General features: G+C 41.8%; 1 protein-coding gene and 1 non-coding gene across 2 annotated transcripts in view; one reads left to right on the forward strand and one right to left on the reverse strand.

The window, feature by feature from the left end:
• Positions 1-11692, reverse strand: part of LIPH (lipase H) — a 30880-nt gene extending 19188 nt beyond the window's left edge. Inside the window, exons 1-3 of the mRNA XM_049775605.1 lie at positions 11611-11692; positions 6559-6926; positions 5631-5739 (exon numbers count right to left, since the gene is read on the reverse strand). Coding sequence (XP_049631562.1) covers positions 5631-5739; positions 6559-6926; positions 11611-11692 — 559 coding nt within the window. The remainder of the gene's footprint in view (positions 1-5630; positions 5740-6558; positions 6927-11610) is intronic.
• Positions 3217-3323, forward strand: LOC126012955 (U6 spliceosomal RNA). Its single transcript, XR_007497296.1, has one exon. It is a non-coding gene; the product is annotated as a U6 spliceosomal RNA (small nuclear RNA).
• Positions 11693-18637: the final 6945 nt, after the last annotated feature.

Consider the following 18637-nt stretch of genomic DNA (forward strand, 5'->3'; position numbering starts at 1 on the left):
GAAACCAGAAAATCAAGTATCTTAATCAGAGCCTCAATCCCACAATGCAATGTATCACCTCTCGGTGTTGAGGGCTTGGTTTCATTGCACTGCTTTTAGCAAGGGTGGGAAGCATGAAACTCACAGCTAAGCTAGATAACAAATCAGGTGTCAAAGAGGAAACTGAAGTGGCTGTCTTCCTGCATAATTGCTTACCCCACAAATATCTAAACCTGGTTCTTGCCCTTGGTCAGCAGTACCTGGGGTGTACCTCACCACTATTATGAAACAGTTGGAAACAAAAGAGAGCGGTGTTCAAAATGGTGCATTCATGACGCCAAAAACTATAAAAAAGAAACACCACCCCCACTAATATCAGAGGTACCACATGCACTAGAAATCTCTTGGAATAAAGCTGTGTGTATCATGAAAGTCCCTTTCAATGATATTTCACATTTTCTGGAATTATAGATGAAATTTAAGAAATGGCATCTTTGACTCAACTTTCCTGATTTGAGCCTTCATAGCTCAAACACATGTGCCCTGTCCCAGCATGCTTTTGCTTAACCAGGCCATTTTCTTGGAGATGGTTGGTGGGGGGGAGACACACCACACTTGGTGGTGCTCAAGTGCTCCTGGCCCTGCACTCCTGGCAGACTCAGGGGAACATCTAGGGTTCCAGGAATCAAACATGCAAAACATGCGCCCTACCTGCTATATTACCACAGTGGCCCAGTTTTTTTTTTTTTTTAATATACTCCTTTCCTTATCTCATTCTCATTTCCTTCTGCCAACTTTTCTGCCTCTTCCAGCTGCTCCCAGCTGAGCTGAAACTGATGTGGGAGGATGAGACAAGCAACACCCAGTCACTTGAGTTCATGGGACAGGCTCAGTACAGCAGGAGAAAATCAAAAACTCTGGCAGGCTTGCTCCTCCTCTCATGGAAGAAAACACCTATGTCCTGCCCTGTATAAGAAATAAAGGAGCCTCAAGTCCTTTGTGGATAAATCAATTTACTAAGTAACATTTAATTGTGGCAATTGTGAGAGTGCTGAGAGCACTGTGATGAGTCAGGAATGGAAACTGTCACAGTAAGCAGGAACACAGGATCTCCTTAAGGAGAAGCCATATCAAATGACCAGCTTAGACTATCTGTCAAAAATTACCATTAAAGGATTGGAGAGATAGTACATCAGGTAAGGCAATTGTCTTGCATGCAGCCAACCCAGTTCCAATCTCCAGTTGTAAATCCTATGCAACACTGGGTCTGGCTCAAACAAAAATCATCACTAAACTTCCATTAAAAGTCAATGTGACAGAGACCACTGGAGTCGGACAGTTATGACATGGCACTCTAAACCAAATACCAGCTCACTATGTGATCTTGAACTGGTTACTTATTTCTCTGAACCTTTTCACTAATAGCAAAATAGAGACAGAATAAATTATAACTTCAACGATATATAAAAATAACTCTAGGGGCCGGAGAGATAGCATGGAGGTAAGGCATTTGCCTTTCATGCAGGAGGTCATCGGTTCGAATCCCGGCGCCCCATATGGTCCCCCGTGCCTGCCAGGAGCAATTTCTGAGCCTGGAGCCAGGAATAACCCCTGAGCACTGCCGGGTGTGACCCAAAAACCACAAAAAAAAAAAAAAAAAAAAAAAAAAAATAACTCTAGTGGGCCCGGAGAGATAGCACAGCGGCGTTTGCCTTGCAAGCAGCCGATCCAGGACCAAAGGTGGTTGGTTCGAATCCCGGTGTCCCATATGGATGGTCCCCCGTGCCTGCCAGGAGCTATTTCTGAGCAGACAGCCAGGAGTAACCCCTGAGCACCGCTGGGTATGGCCCAAAAAAAAAAAAAAAAAAAAAAAAAGATACAAAAATAACTCTAAAATCTGATTCTAAAACATTTTGAGATTATTGCAGGATAGAAGCAGAAAGGGAAAATGGACCTCTTTCTTGTTGCTTTAAGAGCAACACTGCATCTGTCTAGCCAGTGGTCTTGGTATTTATTACAACATCCAGGTCAAGAAATTGATAAAAAAAATTCTGCACTTTCGGGCCCGGAGAGATAGCACAGTGGTGTTTGCCTTGCAAGCAGCCAATCCAGGACCAAAGGTGGTTGGTTCGAATCCCGGTATCCCATATGGTCCCCCGTGCCTGCCAGGAGCTATTTCTGAGCAGACAGCCAGGAGGAACCCCTGAGCACCACCGGGTGTGGCCCAAAAACCAAAAAAAAAAAAAAAAATCTGCACTTTCCCCCAGAAAATACAACCAATATTTTGCATGTAGTTTCAGGGGTCACTTGCTTCCATATCTAAAATTATCATGAATTCCTTCGGGTAATATTATCAGAAATATGTTTTAAATGCTTTGTTTTAAATTTTCTAGCAGCCACTTCAAGAAACAAGAAAAATTAATATATATTAATCCAGTTAATCTACCCAGCATTTTCATATATTATCATTGAAATATCTAAGAATTTTGAGATTTGGAGGATATGGGTCACACTTGGCAGTGCTTAGTGACTATTTTTTGCAATATGCTTTGGGGTGGCTCCTAACAGTGCTTGGAGAACTATAAGTGGTATTCAGAACTGAATAAAGGTCAGCCACAGGCAAAGTAGAATACTTATCTCCTATATTATCTTTCCAGCCCAAGAATTATGAGATCTTAAAAATATTAGGGGGCAAGGGGTATGGAACAATAATATAGCAGGTAGACCACCTGATGGGGTTTGATCATCAAAAAAAAAAGTATGAGTCCTCAGACCCAGAAATTTTGATTTGTTAAACTGAATTATAACCAACATCACCACAGTGATTCTTTTTTTTGAGGGGGGTGGGGCCACACCAGGTGATGCTCAGGGGTTACTCTTAACCAGGTGCTCAGAAATCGATCCTGGCTTGGGGGACCATATGGGATACCGGGGATCAAACCGCTGTCAGTCTTACATTAGCACGGGCAAGGCAGTCACTTTGTGCTTGCACCACCACTCCAGCCCCTCCACAGTGATTCTTTTTTTTTTTTTGGGGGGTCACACCCACCCGGCGGTGCTCAGGGGTTACTCCTGGCTGTCTGCTCAGAAATAGCTCCTGGCAGGCACGGGGGACCATATGGGACACTGGGATTCAAACCAACCACCTTAGGTCCTGGCTCAGCTGCTTGCAAGGCAAACACCGCTGTGCTATATCTCCGGGCCCTCCACAGTGATTGTTAAGGATTTTTAATTTGTGTGCTCACTTCGGCAGCACATATACTAAAATTGGAATGATACAAAGAAGATTAGCATGGCCCTTGCGCAAGGATGACACGCAAATTCATGAAGCATTCCATATTTTTTGGTTAAATAAAAAAAAATCTAGTGACAATTGTTAAAAAAAAAAAGAATTTTTAATTTGCTTTGTTTGTTTGTGGTGCCCGGGATCCAAGCCAGAACCTCATTCATTCCAAGTATGTTCTCTGTTGTTGAATTTCCAGCCCCTATACACAATTAGCTTTAGGATAAGTTTAACTACCATATGATGTAAATTCCTAAAATCTTTAAATCCATGTATCTGTATCTCCACCTCTGTGATCTACTGATCTACTAGGGAATTTAACAGGAAGGATGACCGGAAGATGGATCTAGATGTGAGGTAAAAAGAAAAGGGAGAAGAAAGGACCAAATCCCACACTATGTTTTTTCCACAATCATTCTTTTCCCACTCAGATGTGAGGAGAAAAACTGCTTTACCTCTGAAGCTGTCTGTGCTCAGGACACTCGAGATTGAGGTCAGGTCAGGAGCCTGAAACTAGTCATGAAAATCAGCAAACACTACAGATTAGGGTTTTCTTTTTTTTTTTTTTTTTTTGGTTTTTGGGCCACACCCGGCGGTGCTCAGGGGTTACTCCTGGCTGTCTGCTCAGAAATAGCCCTTGGCAGGCATGGGGAACCATATGGGACACCGGGATTCGAACCAACCACCTTTAGTCCTGGATCGGCTGCTTGCAAGGCAAACACAGCTGTGCTATTTCTCCGGGCCCCAGATTAGGATTTTGTTCTTTCTTCTCTTTCAAGTTTTCCCTCTCTTCCCTCTCTTCTTCAGCCTCCAAATAGCCCTTTCTCCTTTTATTTATTTTTTCTTTTTTTATTAGAGAACATGTATGCTCTAAATACTCTCCTGGCAAAAGACCCCCACACCAGGTGAGGAACTTCCAATAGTTAAAGGACAGAACAAGGAACCCTCTGGATTATAAATGCATATGGGAAAAAGAACATTTTAAAGTTGGGTCATTTTTTTTCTAAACCATCATATTGATTTTTGTTTTGTTTCTTTTTTTGGGGGGGAGGACACACTTAGTGATGCTCAGGAATTATTCCTAGTTCTGCATTCACTCAGTCCTAGTGGTACTCAAGTGATACTCAAGGGACCATATGGGATGTTGGGGATAGATGCTGAATTAACTTCCTGCAAGGCAAGTGTCTTGCCTGCTGTACCAGTCCCATCATCATACTAATTCTTAAAAATGTAAAACTTTCTAGATAAACAAGAAGATGAAGTCATTTGGCATTTGGGGTGAAATTGAGAAAGAAAAACAGCCAAGAAGAATGTGGCCTCAGGTATCAGGGCTAGAGGAAACAACAGCCATAGTTACTATTGTGTGTGTGTGTGTGTGTGTGTGAGAGAGAGAGAGAGAGAGAGAGAGAGAGAGAGAGAGAGAGAGAGAGAGAGAGAGAGAGAGAGAAACAGAGATAGAGATGAGAGATAGAAAGAAGAGAGTAGAGCAAAGATTTCCAGCCCTACTTGTCAAGTTAAGTAACATGGCTCAGAGTGTGGGCCTAGGGCCAGAAAACAGCTCAGAGAGCCAGAGAGATGCTTTACATATAGGATACCCAGCTCCAACTCTGGCACTACATGATCTGAGAAATCCAGAGGGAACCCACCACCACCAATAGCACAAAGTCAGAAATAGCAAGTGAGCACTGCAAGGTATGGCCTCAAAATAAACAAAACAAGGCCAAAAAATAACTAGGCTTGTGACCTGAAAAGTTTCCTCCCACATGTACTCAGTCATATCATTTAACTCCTTCCCTTCACCACCTAGAGTTTCTAGATTTAAAAGAGCTCTTTCAGAGTGAGGGAGGATTCTGCCAAAGGAACAGTTTTGGAAAGTTACTGAGTACCAGGCAAGAGAACATGGTCCAATAATCTCCACGTGGAGTGTCACCTGCTGCATTTCTGAGTGTTTTCCTTTGAGTTTGACCTGAAAGATGATATTTCAGAGAGCAAGTCCCAGCGGTCAAAGCTCCCATCTCATTTTCCTGCTTTGAGACAGTGACGAAACTTGGGGACCCAAACACCTGGGGCAGGTCGTCCCAGCTCTCCTGGGTTGGATGCAAGGAAGAAGCTGCCTGCATTGACTGCACAGGTTAGATCCCCAAGAGAGCTGTTTTTCTAGCTAGAAGGAAATTAGGTTCCCACTAATCTGTGCAGACATCCATTTTATCAACTATAAATGTAAATGACCTGAGGTCAATATTGCTGTGGTCTTGTAAGAATTAGTTAGGAAAGTGGAAGAACTGCTTTTAAACCTAAGGTCTGAGATTGCTGCATGAGGTTCTCCCATAGACCAGCCTGTTCTAAACCCATACACAAAAAGCTTCACCTGTGATTCTGCCCAGCTGTCCACTGTACATCTTTCCAACAAACCCAGCTATGTGGGCTCCAAGGCTTACTCCAATCATGTAGATGTCATCAAGGGAAGCGCCTTCTTCCTGGAATGACAAGACAACCATCATCATAAATGGTGAGAGTATCACCTACATTTGTAGACACTTGTGAATTGTCAACATCAAAGAAATATTTCTAAACATCTACCCATGATTTCATGAAAGTAACATAAGAATCCTACCAAAAAATATTATTATTATTATTATTATTATTATTATTATTATTATTATTTTATCTGTGTGTCACACTCAGGAGTGCTCAGGACTTACTCCTGGCTCTGCACTCAGGGATCACTACTGACAGGGCTCAGGGGACCATATGTAGTATTGGAAATTGAACCTAGTTTGGCCACAGTAAGACAAGCACCCTATCCACCAGTGACACCACTTTTGGGGGGGACAGGGGGACACATCCAGTGATGCTTAGGGCCAATTATTGACTCTCCACTCAGGAACCACTTTTGGCAGTTCTTGGGGACTATATGTGATGCCAAGGTTGGAGACTAGGTTGTCTGTATGCAAAGCAAATGCCCTATCCAACTGTACTAATTACTCCAGACCAGAAAATGCCATTATTATGATTGCAGAGATAAGTCCAGGATTGATGGTGTGCCCAAAGGCAAGCATTTAGGTAGAAAGAAGAGCCAGAGTCAGACCAATCTGTCAAACATCAAACCCTGATGTCATGTCCTGGATCCCTGCCTTGGCCAGAAATCAGATCTTCAGCCCTTTGCTCCATCTTCTAGGGACTTACTCAGAATTGCCAGGTGCTGCAGAACAGACCCCTGTGCACTGAATATTATCTTTTACTTTAAGTCTCCTGATTTAAATTTGGCCCCGAATTCTTGAAGTGAATTCTCTTACCAACATCCGGTCGATAAAGATCTTCAGAATCTCTGCTACTTTCCTGGTTTTAGCCGAGGCATGATTGTATACGACTGTGGTAGCTCCTCGATTCCAGTCCACTACAATCACATTCAGGTCTTCAACCAAAAGCAAAGCCTGAACTAAATCCTCAATCCACACTGGAGGGGACCCTGTGGGCCGGTATCCATGGATGATGAAGGTGGTTCTCTTGGTGACGTTCAATTTCCCCAGAAATGTGGAGTTGATGATTTGTGCACAGTTACTGTTTACGCTTGTGTAGAGCAACAACCTTACATCGAGTTCGGTCCCAACTACAGCACTATGAATGCTCAGTTTGGTGAATGATGCACATTCTTCATCTGTGTCTGGAAAGAAAATGAGATGGCATCATTAATGCTCTTTCTCTAACTGGGCATCACAGTGTTGACCTCAGAGCTAAGGGAATGGTTTAGTGGCAAAAACTTCTACCCTGCAAGCTTGAAACCCAGAGTTTGATCCCTGGTATCACCCACAGGTGCTCAGTGGGGTTCTGGCCAATATAGTGTGCTTGAGCTATGGTGCCCAGTCTTCCCAGTCATGAGGTGTGTGTTTCAAGTCTGCAAAGAATAAGTATGACCTTCAGCAAGCACCAGAACTAGAGATGTGTGAGCACACTGGCCAGGAGTGCCACACTTGGTGAGCATATGTGTGAACAATACAACTAAGGAGACCGACCACAAATATGTGTGTAAAACAGAAGAAAGAAAGAAAGAGGGGCCAGAGAGATAGCATGGAGGTAAGGCGTTTACCTTTCATGCAGAAGGTCATTGGTTCGAATCCCGATGTCCCATATGGTCCCCCGTGCCTGTCAGGAGCTATTTCTGAGCAGACAGCTAGGAGTAACCCCTGAGCATCGCCGGATGTGGCCCAAAAACCAGAAGAAAGGAAGGAAGGAAGGAAGGAAGGAAGGAAGGAAGGAAGGAAGGAAGGAAGGAAGGAAGGAAGGAAGGAAGGAAGGAAGGAAGGAAGGAAGGAAGGAAGGAAGGAAAGGAAGGAAGGAAGGAAGGAAGGAAGGAAGGAAGGAAGGAAGAAAGAAAGAAAGAAAGAAAGAAAGAAAGAAGAAAGAAAGAAAGAAAGAAAGAAAGAAAGAAAGAAAGAAAGAAAGAAAGAAAGAAAGAAAGAAGGAAGGAAGGAAGGAAGGAAGGAAGGAAGGAAGGAAGGAAGGAAGGAAGGAAGGAAGGAAGGAAGGAAGGAAGGAAGGAAGGAAGGAAGGAAGGAAGGAAGGAGGAAAGGAAGGGAGGAAGGGAAGGAAGGGAAGGAAGGAGGGAAGGGAAGGAAGGAAGGAAGGGAAGGAAGGAAGGAAGGGAAGGAAAAAGGAAAAAGAAAGAAAGAGAAAGAAGGAAGGAAGAAAGAAAAAGAAAGAAGGAAGAAATAAGGAGAGAAAGAAAAAGAGCAAGAGAGAAAGGAAGGAAGGAAGAAAGGGGAAGAAAGGAAAGACATAAGGGGAAGGAAGGAAGAAAGAAACAAAAGGAAAAAGGAAAGGAAGGAAGAATGGAAAGAAGGGAGAAAGGGAGGCAGTGGAGAGGAAGGAAGCAAGGAAGAGAGACAGGGAAAGAAGTTAAAAATAAAGGGACAGATGGTATGAAGGAGGGAAGAAAGAGAAAAAAGTGAGTGAGGGACGATAAAACAGTGGGGATAAGGGAGGAAGGGAGGAAAGAAGCAAGAGAGATAGAAAAAGGAGGGAGGGAGGAAGGGAGAGAGGGAAGGAAGGAATGAAGGAGGAAGGGAAGGAGAGAAGGAAGGAAGCATCAAGGGAAGGAGGGAGGAAAAAAGGGAGGGAGGAAGGAAAGGAGGAAAGAAAAGAAGGAAGGGAGAAAGGAAAAAAGGGAGGAAGGGAGGGGAGTATGGGGCCAGGGAGGAAGTGGGGAAGAAAAGAACTGCCCTTCTCTGGTTCTATCTCAGCACTCTATATCACCTGGCTATGGACTAAATCTAGTAGAATGAAATTGTAAACCCATACTGGATTCAGAAATTTTTAAGCTGTGACTCCATTCTTTACCTGGAAAAACATATTCCTGAATCTTTCTAAAAGGTGTAAGCCAAAGTCACCACAACAAGCACTTCTTGACTCTCCAAGCCCTAAGGACAGTCATCCCAGAATTCTCCAAATTTCTTTATGCACTTCACTGACTGTATAGTGAAAAATATCTCAGGGGTGTTGAGTGTATGGATGAACATCATGTTTATCATGTTAGACCACAATAATCTATGAACAGTGTCCTAGACTCTCACAAATCTTCCCCCAGAAGACCCAGTGGCAGAGTCTGTATTTTCCAAGTGTCTCTTTGTGTCCCAAGCACCCCATTAGGTCCAGTCATAGGGAAGGTTATGGGCTCCCCCCCCCCCCCAGTTCTCAATAGCATCTAAATCTGTTGATCAGGCAGCATTTCCTGAACCCTCCTTTCCTTTGCTCTCTAAGCATCACTATTAAGTATATTTTGCTGAATCAACTCTAAGGATGATTATAGAAGGAAGGTTGAAAATGAGAAGTGTAATAGCATAAAATGAACCCAAAACATCTTTTTATGGGTGAGAGGGGCACATCCCATGATGTTTGGGAGTTACTCCTGACTCTGCCTTCAGGAATTACTCCTATGTTTAGTGACCATATGGATGCCAGGAGTTGGCCTTGTCTTACCTGTTCTACTATCTCTCCAGCTCTGAACCTGAAACATCTTTTAACATGAAGTGTGTATTTTTTAAATATGACCCATAGGAACTGGGGACATAGCAGAAAAGCTAAGATGGCTTCAAACCCTAGTTTTAAATACTGGCACCTCATATGGTCCCCCACGAACCACCAGGAATCACTTCTGAACACAGAGCCAGGAATTCCCTCTGTGTATCAAAAAGTACCGCTGAAATACATATATAGTCCCCTAAAAATACATATATGGTCCAATAACAGAGGAAATGGAAATGCTCTAAATTACAGGCAATAAGGGGCTGGGCGGTGGCGCTGGAGGTAAGGTGCCTGCCTTGCCTGCGCTAGCCTAGGACGGACCGTGGTTCGATCCCCCGGCGTCCCATATGGTCCCCCAAGCCAGGAGCGACTTCTGAGCGCATAGCCAGGAGTAACCCCTGAGCGTCACCGGGTGTGGCCCAAAAACCAAAAAAAAAAAAAAAAAATTACAGGCAATAAAAAGACAGCATAAGTAGAGGCAGATCTTGCACAATTTTAGACTGAGCTCTGTAATGGGAAAAATTAATTATTGGGTCAATTAGCAAAAGTTGGATATTAGAGGGGTCAGAGAGATAGTACAGTGGATAGGACACTTGTCTTGCATGTTACTGACCAAGATTTAATTCTCAGCACCCCATATGATTCCCCCTAGCCCAGCAATGAGTGACCCCTGAGAACAGAGCCAGAATTAAGCCCCAAGCACTACCTGCTGTGACACCCCAAATTATTTTTATTTTAACTTAAAAGTTTAATTAAAGGGCCCGGAGAGATAGCACAGCGGCGTTTGCCTTGCAAGCAGCAATCCAGGACCAAAAGTGGTTGGTTCGAATCCTGGTGTCCCTATGGTCCCCCGTGCCTGCCAGGAGCTATTTCTGAGCAGCCAGTCAGGAGTAACCCCTGAGCACCACCGGGTGTGGCCCAAAAAAAAAAAAAAGTTTAATTAAAAATACTGTACAATAATATTGTATTAACATTAGATTAATTAAAGTTGTTAACTAAGCCATAGTTATCTGAGAAAAATCCTAATTATAAGAAAATACAAAAATACACAGTGGAAGTATTTATAAATAAATTGCTAGTTATATAAAATGGTTCAGAACAAATTAGAGGTGGGTAAAAGCAAGTAATAAATACATGCAGTGGGATGTTAATAATAGATGAAAGATTATTTGTGTTTTGTGAATTTATTTTGTTCTGGGAGCTTATTTTTTTATTTTTTATTTTGGGTCACACCCAGCAATGCTCAGGGGTTACTCCTGACTTTGCACTCAGGAATTAATCCTGATGGTGTTCAGGAGGCCATATGGAATGCCAGGTATTGAACCCAAGTTGGGTGCATGCAAGAAAAACCATTATACCAACTTCATATCTCTTCTGTCCCTGGGAGCCTTTCTGTAAGTATAAAACTATTTCTAAATAAGGATTAGGGGCTAAGACTATAGCTCAGGGTCAAGGAATATAGCCCCTGATCTATATTCAAACCTAGGAATAGGATAGAGCACATCAGGCTTTAGGCTCACTCTCCAGCAAAAAAAAAAAAAAAAAAAAAAAAAATATAAATATAAATTTAAATAAATAAATATGTGTGTGTGTGTGTCTACATATATATTAAAAACTTATAAATTAAAAACTTAAGTAAATTTGAGGCCTGAGCAATAGCACAGAGGGTAGGATGTTTGCTTCGCACAAGGCCAACCCAGGTTTGATCCCCAGCATCCCATAGATCCCCAGAGCCTGCCAGGAGTAAATTCTGAGCATAGAACCAGGAGTAACCCCTGAGTGCTGCTTGTGTGACCACAAAAAAAAAAAAAAAAAAAAAAGTAAATTCAAGAAAAAGCACAGGCTCCAATTTATATAGTCCTCCTTTTTCTCTACTCTGTCAAGAAGTATGGGCAATGATGTTTACTTTCTGTTAACCTGGTCTTTCTTTTCTCCACCCTTATCAAAATATATTTGACAAACAACATTGTGTCAGCTTAAGGTGTATATTGAGATGATTTCATACGTTGTATATTGTGAAACTGCAGTATGGTTTTGTGTGTGTGTGTGTGTGTGTGTGTGTGTGTGTGTGTGTGTGTGTGGTTTTTGGGTCACATCCGGCAGTGCTCAGGGATTATTCCTGGCTCCATGCTCTGAAATTGCTCCTGGCAGGCACGGGGGACCATATGGGACACCGGGATTCGAACCAATGACCTTCTGCATGAAAGGCAAACGCCTTACCTTCATGCTATCTCTCCGGCCCCTGCAGTATGGTTTAACATATTCATCCATCCCCTCATTCTTTCTGTGTGTATGATGAGAACACTAAAGTTCTACTCTTGACTAACTTCTCAGTATTGTGTCCAGTACAGCAGTCTTGCTGGCTATGGTCACCCTTTCTCTGCCCAGAAGCCCAATTAGCTTATTCATCGACCTATTTTCTCCATCTGTTGGCACCTCTCACGTTACTCTTCCTGGAGATAGCATGCATCTGGGGAACGTGGGCTGAATTCTCTCTGGTGCCCGTAGAGCAAGTCCCAAAGTGAATTAATTTACGGCTTAATGAGTCACTTTATTAATCAATAGAGGAGGGCCAAGTCTTTCAGCGTCAGTCTTGAGTAAAAATGCGTTTCACTCTTGGCTGTGGAACTGATTCACCATGTGGCCTGGGGAAATTATGTCATCTTTCCCTTGCCACTTACCTGTCCCAGGAAAGAATGCCACAAATATGAATTACATCTGAGTCAGACCCAAGAACTAGTCAGAGCCCTTTCTAAAAGAGGACTTTGAACTGCTCTGCCAGTTCATTTTCCACCTGAAAAGCAACGTTATGTTCAATGTGTCAAAAGTCACATAGTGGAAACCTTGGACAGTTTAAATGAAGACTTACGAAGTTTTGAGCACAAGGCACACTTGAGTAGAAACTGTCCACTTTATCTGTCCATTTTATACAAAGGCTCAAATCACTTCCTTGACTTGCTGAGCCTTCTCTAGCACTAGGGCCAAAGCACTTACTTGCCTTGCATGTTGTTGACTCTGGTTCGATTGCCAGCACTGCCTGTCCTTCTTCCAAAACAGTTCTTGAGAAGAGTTCCCCAGAAGCACTGGGATTGTACTCCCTCCATTGATCAATATAAAATGTATTTTATTTGACCATGTTACTAATTATTTTAAGCTTCTGGAGGGCAGGGACTATGCTGTGACTTAATCTCTGCCCATGTCACTGTCTCTCATATCAGAGGACCTCTCCATGTAGGAAGCTATTCTCAGATAATCTGAGAGCTCAATATTTGTAAATAGCAAATTTGTTTACTCTTGGTCCTTAAGGATAGCACAGTAGGTAGGGTGTTTGCCTTGTAAGTAGCTGACCCAAGTTCAGTCCCAGGCATCCATATGGTTCCAAGTCTGCCAGGAGTAAATTCTGTGCACAGAGGCAAGAGTAACCCCTGAGTACTGCCTCATGTGGCTCCAAACAAACAAATTTGTTTATCCCCGTGAACACAGTTCTTTATGTTCAATTTTATGCTAGTATTCTTTTTTTAAGGGGGTCCTCACCCAAAGTTACTCAAGGCTACTCCTAAGTATTCGCAGGTGCTACTCATGAAACTATGTGGTTCAAGGGATCAAGCCTAGGACTCTAGCATGCAAAATACATGCTCCAGACCTTTGAAGCTTTCTCTCTTATGCTGGTTCCAGCCCACAGCCTGATATTTCTAAAATCATTAATTCAGGTTTGATGATTGGCACCACATTTGGTTCTATGAGCCCTGCCAGGAGTGATCTCTCAGTAACAGAGCCAAGAAATGTTCAAACCCTGGCCCCAAATAAAAATTATAAAAAATAAAATAAATAATTGTGTGATGTCTTCAGAAAGCAGACCCCTTTGGGCTTATTTTTGTTTGGTTTTGTTACCAAGTCAAGTTTTCTTCCAGTGTGAACACAGTCTAACTAGATAACCATAGAACATGTTAAACTGGTTTCTAAAATCTAACCTCTTCTCTTCCAGTTTATTTGAAACAGGAGAAACTTTGACTTTCCTTTCACATTATTTTGAAAGTCAATTACTTTGAAATGCCAGTGGAAAATTACAACGGGATGCCTGATGCCATTCACCCAATAAGGAGAGACAGGCTGATTATCACTTATTGCCTCCCCATAAAATGAAAAGTAGCAGTCTGAAGGAAATCTAGTACTAACATTTTCCAAGAAAATGCATCTGGGCCTGAGATGCTTTATTTTAATATAATGCTTGATTAACTGTGGCAATCCAGCCAGACCCATTTCCGGTTATTAATGTCTGTTCTCCTGCTGTCAGGAGTAGTTATAACAGTACTTCTGCTGAGTAGTTTTGCAAGTTACCAAATGACCCACAGAGATGAAAACATGAAATACTTTGGTTCTTTAAAGAAAATGTTTGTTAACTTGGATCAAATATCTCAAACAAACAAAATATCTGGAAAGATCACAGTTTCTTTTTAGAGTCAGACATGAGTTTGAAGTCCACTACCTTCATTGCCCATGAGATCCCTGTTAATTGGTGACCTAATCTGGGTTTCCGTTTCCTCCATAAAAAAAAAAAAATTCATAATGATGTCAATATGTCAGACGGTACTTCCTGGAGCTATATGAAACATATTGAGGCCAGAAAAAAAACATTACTCAAATGTACTTATCAAAATTCCCTTCTACGGGCCTGGAGAGATAGCACAGCGGTGTTTGCCTTGCAAGCAGCTGATCCAGGACCAAAGGTGGTTGGTTCGAATCCTGGTGTCCCATATGGTCCCCCGTGCCTGCCAGGAGCTATTTCTGAGCAGACAGCCAGGAGTAACCCCTGAGCACCACCGGGTGTGACCCAAAAAAACCCAAAATTCCCTTCTACAGAGGCCAAAGCAGGTAATGTGTTGGTCTTGCACATAAAATAACCAGAAATCACCACTGGCAGGCTCAGAGGACCATATGGAATGCTGGGGATCAAACCCAGATCAGCCAAGTGCAAAGCAAGTTGTGCTACCTGTTGTGTTATTGCTCCAGCACTGAGACATTAACTTCTTTAGGACAATTATTTAGGTCATAAAAATTAAATATTTTCGGGGCCAGAGCAATAGCACAGCCATAGGGAGTTTGCCTTACATACAAAAGATCCTGGACGAAAATGGTTCGAATCCCGGTGTCCCATATGGTCCCCAAGCCAGGAGTGATTTCTGAGCGTATAGCCAGGAGTAACCCCTGAGTATCACAAGGTGTGGTCTAAAAACCAAAAAAAAATTTTTTTAACATTTTCTAGGTAATTGATTTGAATGATCAGTTATTTATTCAAGAAGCACATGTCCAGGGTAGTCATTAACCAAAGAAAAATCTAAAAAATTAATGTTTCAATAAACTAGCATTTCTTTTGATTTTTATTAAAACTTAGGAAATAATTATACATTATTCCTGTAGTGTTAATTAGGTATGTATTTTATTATTTATATATGAGGTACTTTGGGGTGCTAATTAAATATCCGTTAGTTCTCAAATGTAGAATTGAACTCTTCAAAATGATAATAGGGGTGAGATGAAGAAAGAGTATAGTGCATGCCTTGAATGTGGTCAACCCAGGTTTGATCCCCAGCAAGCATCCCATATGACCCTCCAAGTACCATTGGGAGTAATGCCTGAGTTCAGAGCCAAGAGTAAGCCTTGATAATTACTGTATGTGAACCAAAAACCAAAAAGAAAAAAATACACTTTTCTTAACATGTCTAAAGTTGGTCTAATTCATTAAGTTCATCTTGGAATGAAATAATCATTTAAGTCCTGATGAGCCTAAAGGAAAAATTTTACCATTACTCAGAAATGTAGATTTGTTATTTTTTTTTTTTGTACCACTCTTGGCTTAATCCTGGCACTATGTTCAGGGATCACTCCTGGTAGTGTTCAGGGACCATATTCTGTTCCAGAATCCAACATTAGGTAAACACAAGATAAAACCAAATCCAAGGCCTTACACAAAGTATTATGGCTCCAGCCCAAAAATGCAGGTTATTTCATCTCATTGTTCACCCCTTTTCTAACTGAAATACTAATTCTTTTGCACCCCTTCCTTAGGATCTAGAAAAATGTAGCTTGTGGATATCATTTGTAAGTTTATCAATGTTCTTTCTCTCTCTGAGAAATTCATCTTTTCCCTCACAGAGTAAATATATACCCCTTCTTAAGTAAAATCTTTCTTTGAGAGTACCAGAACTAAAAGAAAGTGAACTTCAGAGAATACCACATGTGCAAGCTCCGCAACCTGAGTTGAGCATCACAGCTAAAATAAGCAAGCCCTGGCGGCTAAAATGACAATGCAGTTAGACATCTTGCATGTAATTGATGCTATACGTTCCCCTGAGTTCAGAGCCAAGAGTTATGCCTTGAGCACATCCAGATGTGATCAATAAAATAAAATAAAGTAAAATAAAATAGGGGCTGGAGTGGTGGCACAGGGAGTAAGGCGTCTGCCTTGTCGATCCCCTGGCGTCCCATAGGATCCCCCAAGCCAGGAGTGATTTCTGAGTCCATAGCCAGGAATAACCCGTGAGTGTCACCAGGTGTGGCCAAAAAAAACAAACACAAAATAAATTAAAATAAAATAAAATGGACAGGCACTACATCCAGGCATGTATGCAACTCCCAGTCATCACAACATCAACAACAGCAACAAAGGAAAGGGAGAGGAGGAAGAGAATATGAAAAACACAATTAGATGAATCTTGCTGGGGACAAAACTCAGAGGAAGAGCACATACTTTAAATGTAGGAGGCCCTGGGTTTGATTCCTAGACAGACAGACAGACAGATACACACACACACACACACACACACACACACACACACACACACACACACCATATATGTATCTTGAAAACACTTTAGTGTCATAAGCTGGTAACCAGCTATAAATGTCAGCATTCATATAAAATTGCCAAAATAGGACAATCTAAAAAGATAAAAAGTAAAAAATGGCTACTTAAGGCTGAAGAATAAGGGGAGGTGGAGAGATAGGGATGGGCTAGCCGAGTACTGAGTTTTGGGAATTATTTTTTTTGGGGGGGTCACACTCGGCAGCACTCAGGGGTGACTCCTGGCTCCATGCTCAGAAATCACCCCGGGCAGGCTTGGGAGACCATATGGGTTGCCAGGATTAGAGCCACCATTCTTGTGCATGCAAGGCAAATACGCTACTTCCATGCTATCTCTCTGGCCCTGAGTTTTGGGTTTTTAAGGTTGTTTTTTTGCTTTTAGTTTTTGAGGTCTTGAGAATGCTCCAAAATTAATTGGGAAAGAGTTGGCCCTTCCCACAATATAGGCACATATTATTGATGAATATACCAAAAGCCACTAAATTATAAACTTTAAGTGGGTATATGTAGTACATGGTATATGAAATATAGCTAAACAAGTTGTTATCACAAATTTAGCATTTCCATAGAAGGAAGTTGTTTGGAGATGACTAAAGATTGGCGCTAGTCTCTCATCTTGTACTTACAATACTTTGAAGGGGGAATTCTGGACATCAAACCAAAGACCTCATACATAAAGAGTGAGTCACATTCTTGAACTGTGAATGTGAATCTTCCACTGTGAACAGCCTATTAGAAGGGAGGATTTGTAGTTATTCTGTGTAAAATAACCCCACCTTCTTTTCCCATCAGGCTTAAGGACTCAATACTTCCCTTATTTGGCTTCATCTCAGTCAGAGAGAATTGGACTTTTCAGGTAATCTATATATTTGATTTATTATTTTATTTATTTTTGTTTGTTTATTAATATTTATTAATATCTCTATTAGTAAACACCATGATCACAAACATGTTTGTAGTTGGGTTTCACCCCCTTTACCAGTGCAACCTTCCCACCATCACTGACCCCATGTCTCCCCACCTCCTGTCTTTGAGATAGGCATTCTATTTCTATTACTCACTTACCATTGTCATAATAACTGTTGGTGTAGTTATTCTCTAACTGCACTCACCAATCTTTGTGGTAAGCTTTATATCATGGGCTGGTCCTTCCAGCCCCCTTTTCTATTGTCTCTGGGTATTATACTATATTATTTTATTTTTCTTAAACCCCACAGCTGAGTGAGACTATTCTGTCTCTATCTCTCTCCCTTGGACTCATTTTATTCAGCACAATAGTTTCCATATCCAGCCATGTATAAGAAAATTTTATAACTTAATTTTTCCTGACAGCTGCATAGTTTTCCTTTGTGTATATGTACCACAGTTTCTTTAGCCATTCATCTGTTGAAGGGCATCTGGGTTGTTTCCAGATTCTGGCTATTGTAAATAGAGGAGCAATGAACATAGGCATGCAGAGGGCATTTTTGAATTTTTTTTTTTTGTGTTCCTAGGGTGTATTCCTAGGAGTGGTATAGCTGGATCATCTGGGAGCTCAATTTTCAGTTTTTTGAGGAATCTCCATATTGAATAAACTGCCCTCTTGATAGGCAGTACATCTCACTTTGAACCACTGACTTTCCTTACTTTACGGGAGATGAGGAGTGGAGACAGAAAGAAATTCTATCTCTTTCCCTAGAATAACTTATTTCATGAGTACCAGTTGGACAGTGGTTTCCTGAGATAAAGATGATTATTAGACAAGAGAATCCTTTGCTGACAGACAATGGCTGGGAACTGACTCTGTTGATACAGTTCTAGATTTTTAGCTTCTGCCCGCTTAGTGAGAAACTTATTTACACTTTCCACATTTTTGATGTGGGGGAAGTGGCATTTCTTCAAAAAGAGGAGATATTCATATCCAAAGAAGTGTTGGTAAACACAGAAGATAGAGGGGCTGGAGAGATAGCAAGGAGGTAGGGTGTTTGCCTTGCACCCAGAAGGACGGTGGTTCAAATTCTGGCATCCCATATGGTCCCCTGAGCCTGTCAGGAGCTATTTCAGAGCATAGAGCCAGGAGTAACCCCTGAGCGCTGCCAAGTGTGACCCAAAAATAAAAACAAAACAAAACAAAAAAAAAACAACCAGAAGATAGAATTATAGAAGAGTTGAAGCAATAGTACAGTAGATAGGCACTTGTTTTGTATGCAGCCAACTGAGTTTGATCCCTGGAACCTCATATGGTCACCTAAGCACTGCCAAGAATGATCCCTGAGTGTAGAACCAGGAATAAGCCTAGAATACTGCTTGGTGTGACCAAAAAATAAATAAATAAAAGGGAGTAATTGATAGAAATAACCACCAATGGGGTCATAGGGCTAGCTCAGTGGCAAAGTACTATCTTGCAAATGTGATGTTGAGAGTTTGATCCCTGGTGTCTCCCACATGCAGCCCTGACTATGGTTCTACTATCTGGGATCCATCGTGAAATCTCAAGTGAGTTTGAGCACTAC

This window comes from Suncus etruscus, chromosome 6 (genome assembly GCF_024139225.1).
Source record: "Suncus etruscus isolate mSunEtr1 chromosome 6, mSunEtr1.pri.cur, whole genome shotgun sequence".
In the NCBI taxonomy this organism is placed as follows: Eukaryota; Metazoa; Chordata; class Mammalia; order Eulipotyphla; family Soricidae; genus Suncus; species Suncus etruscus.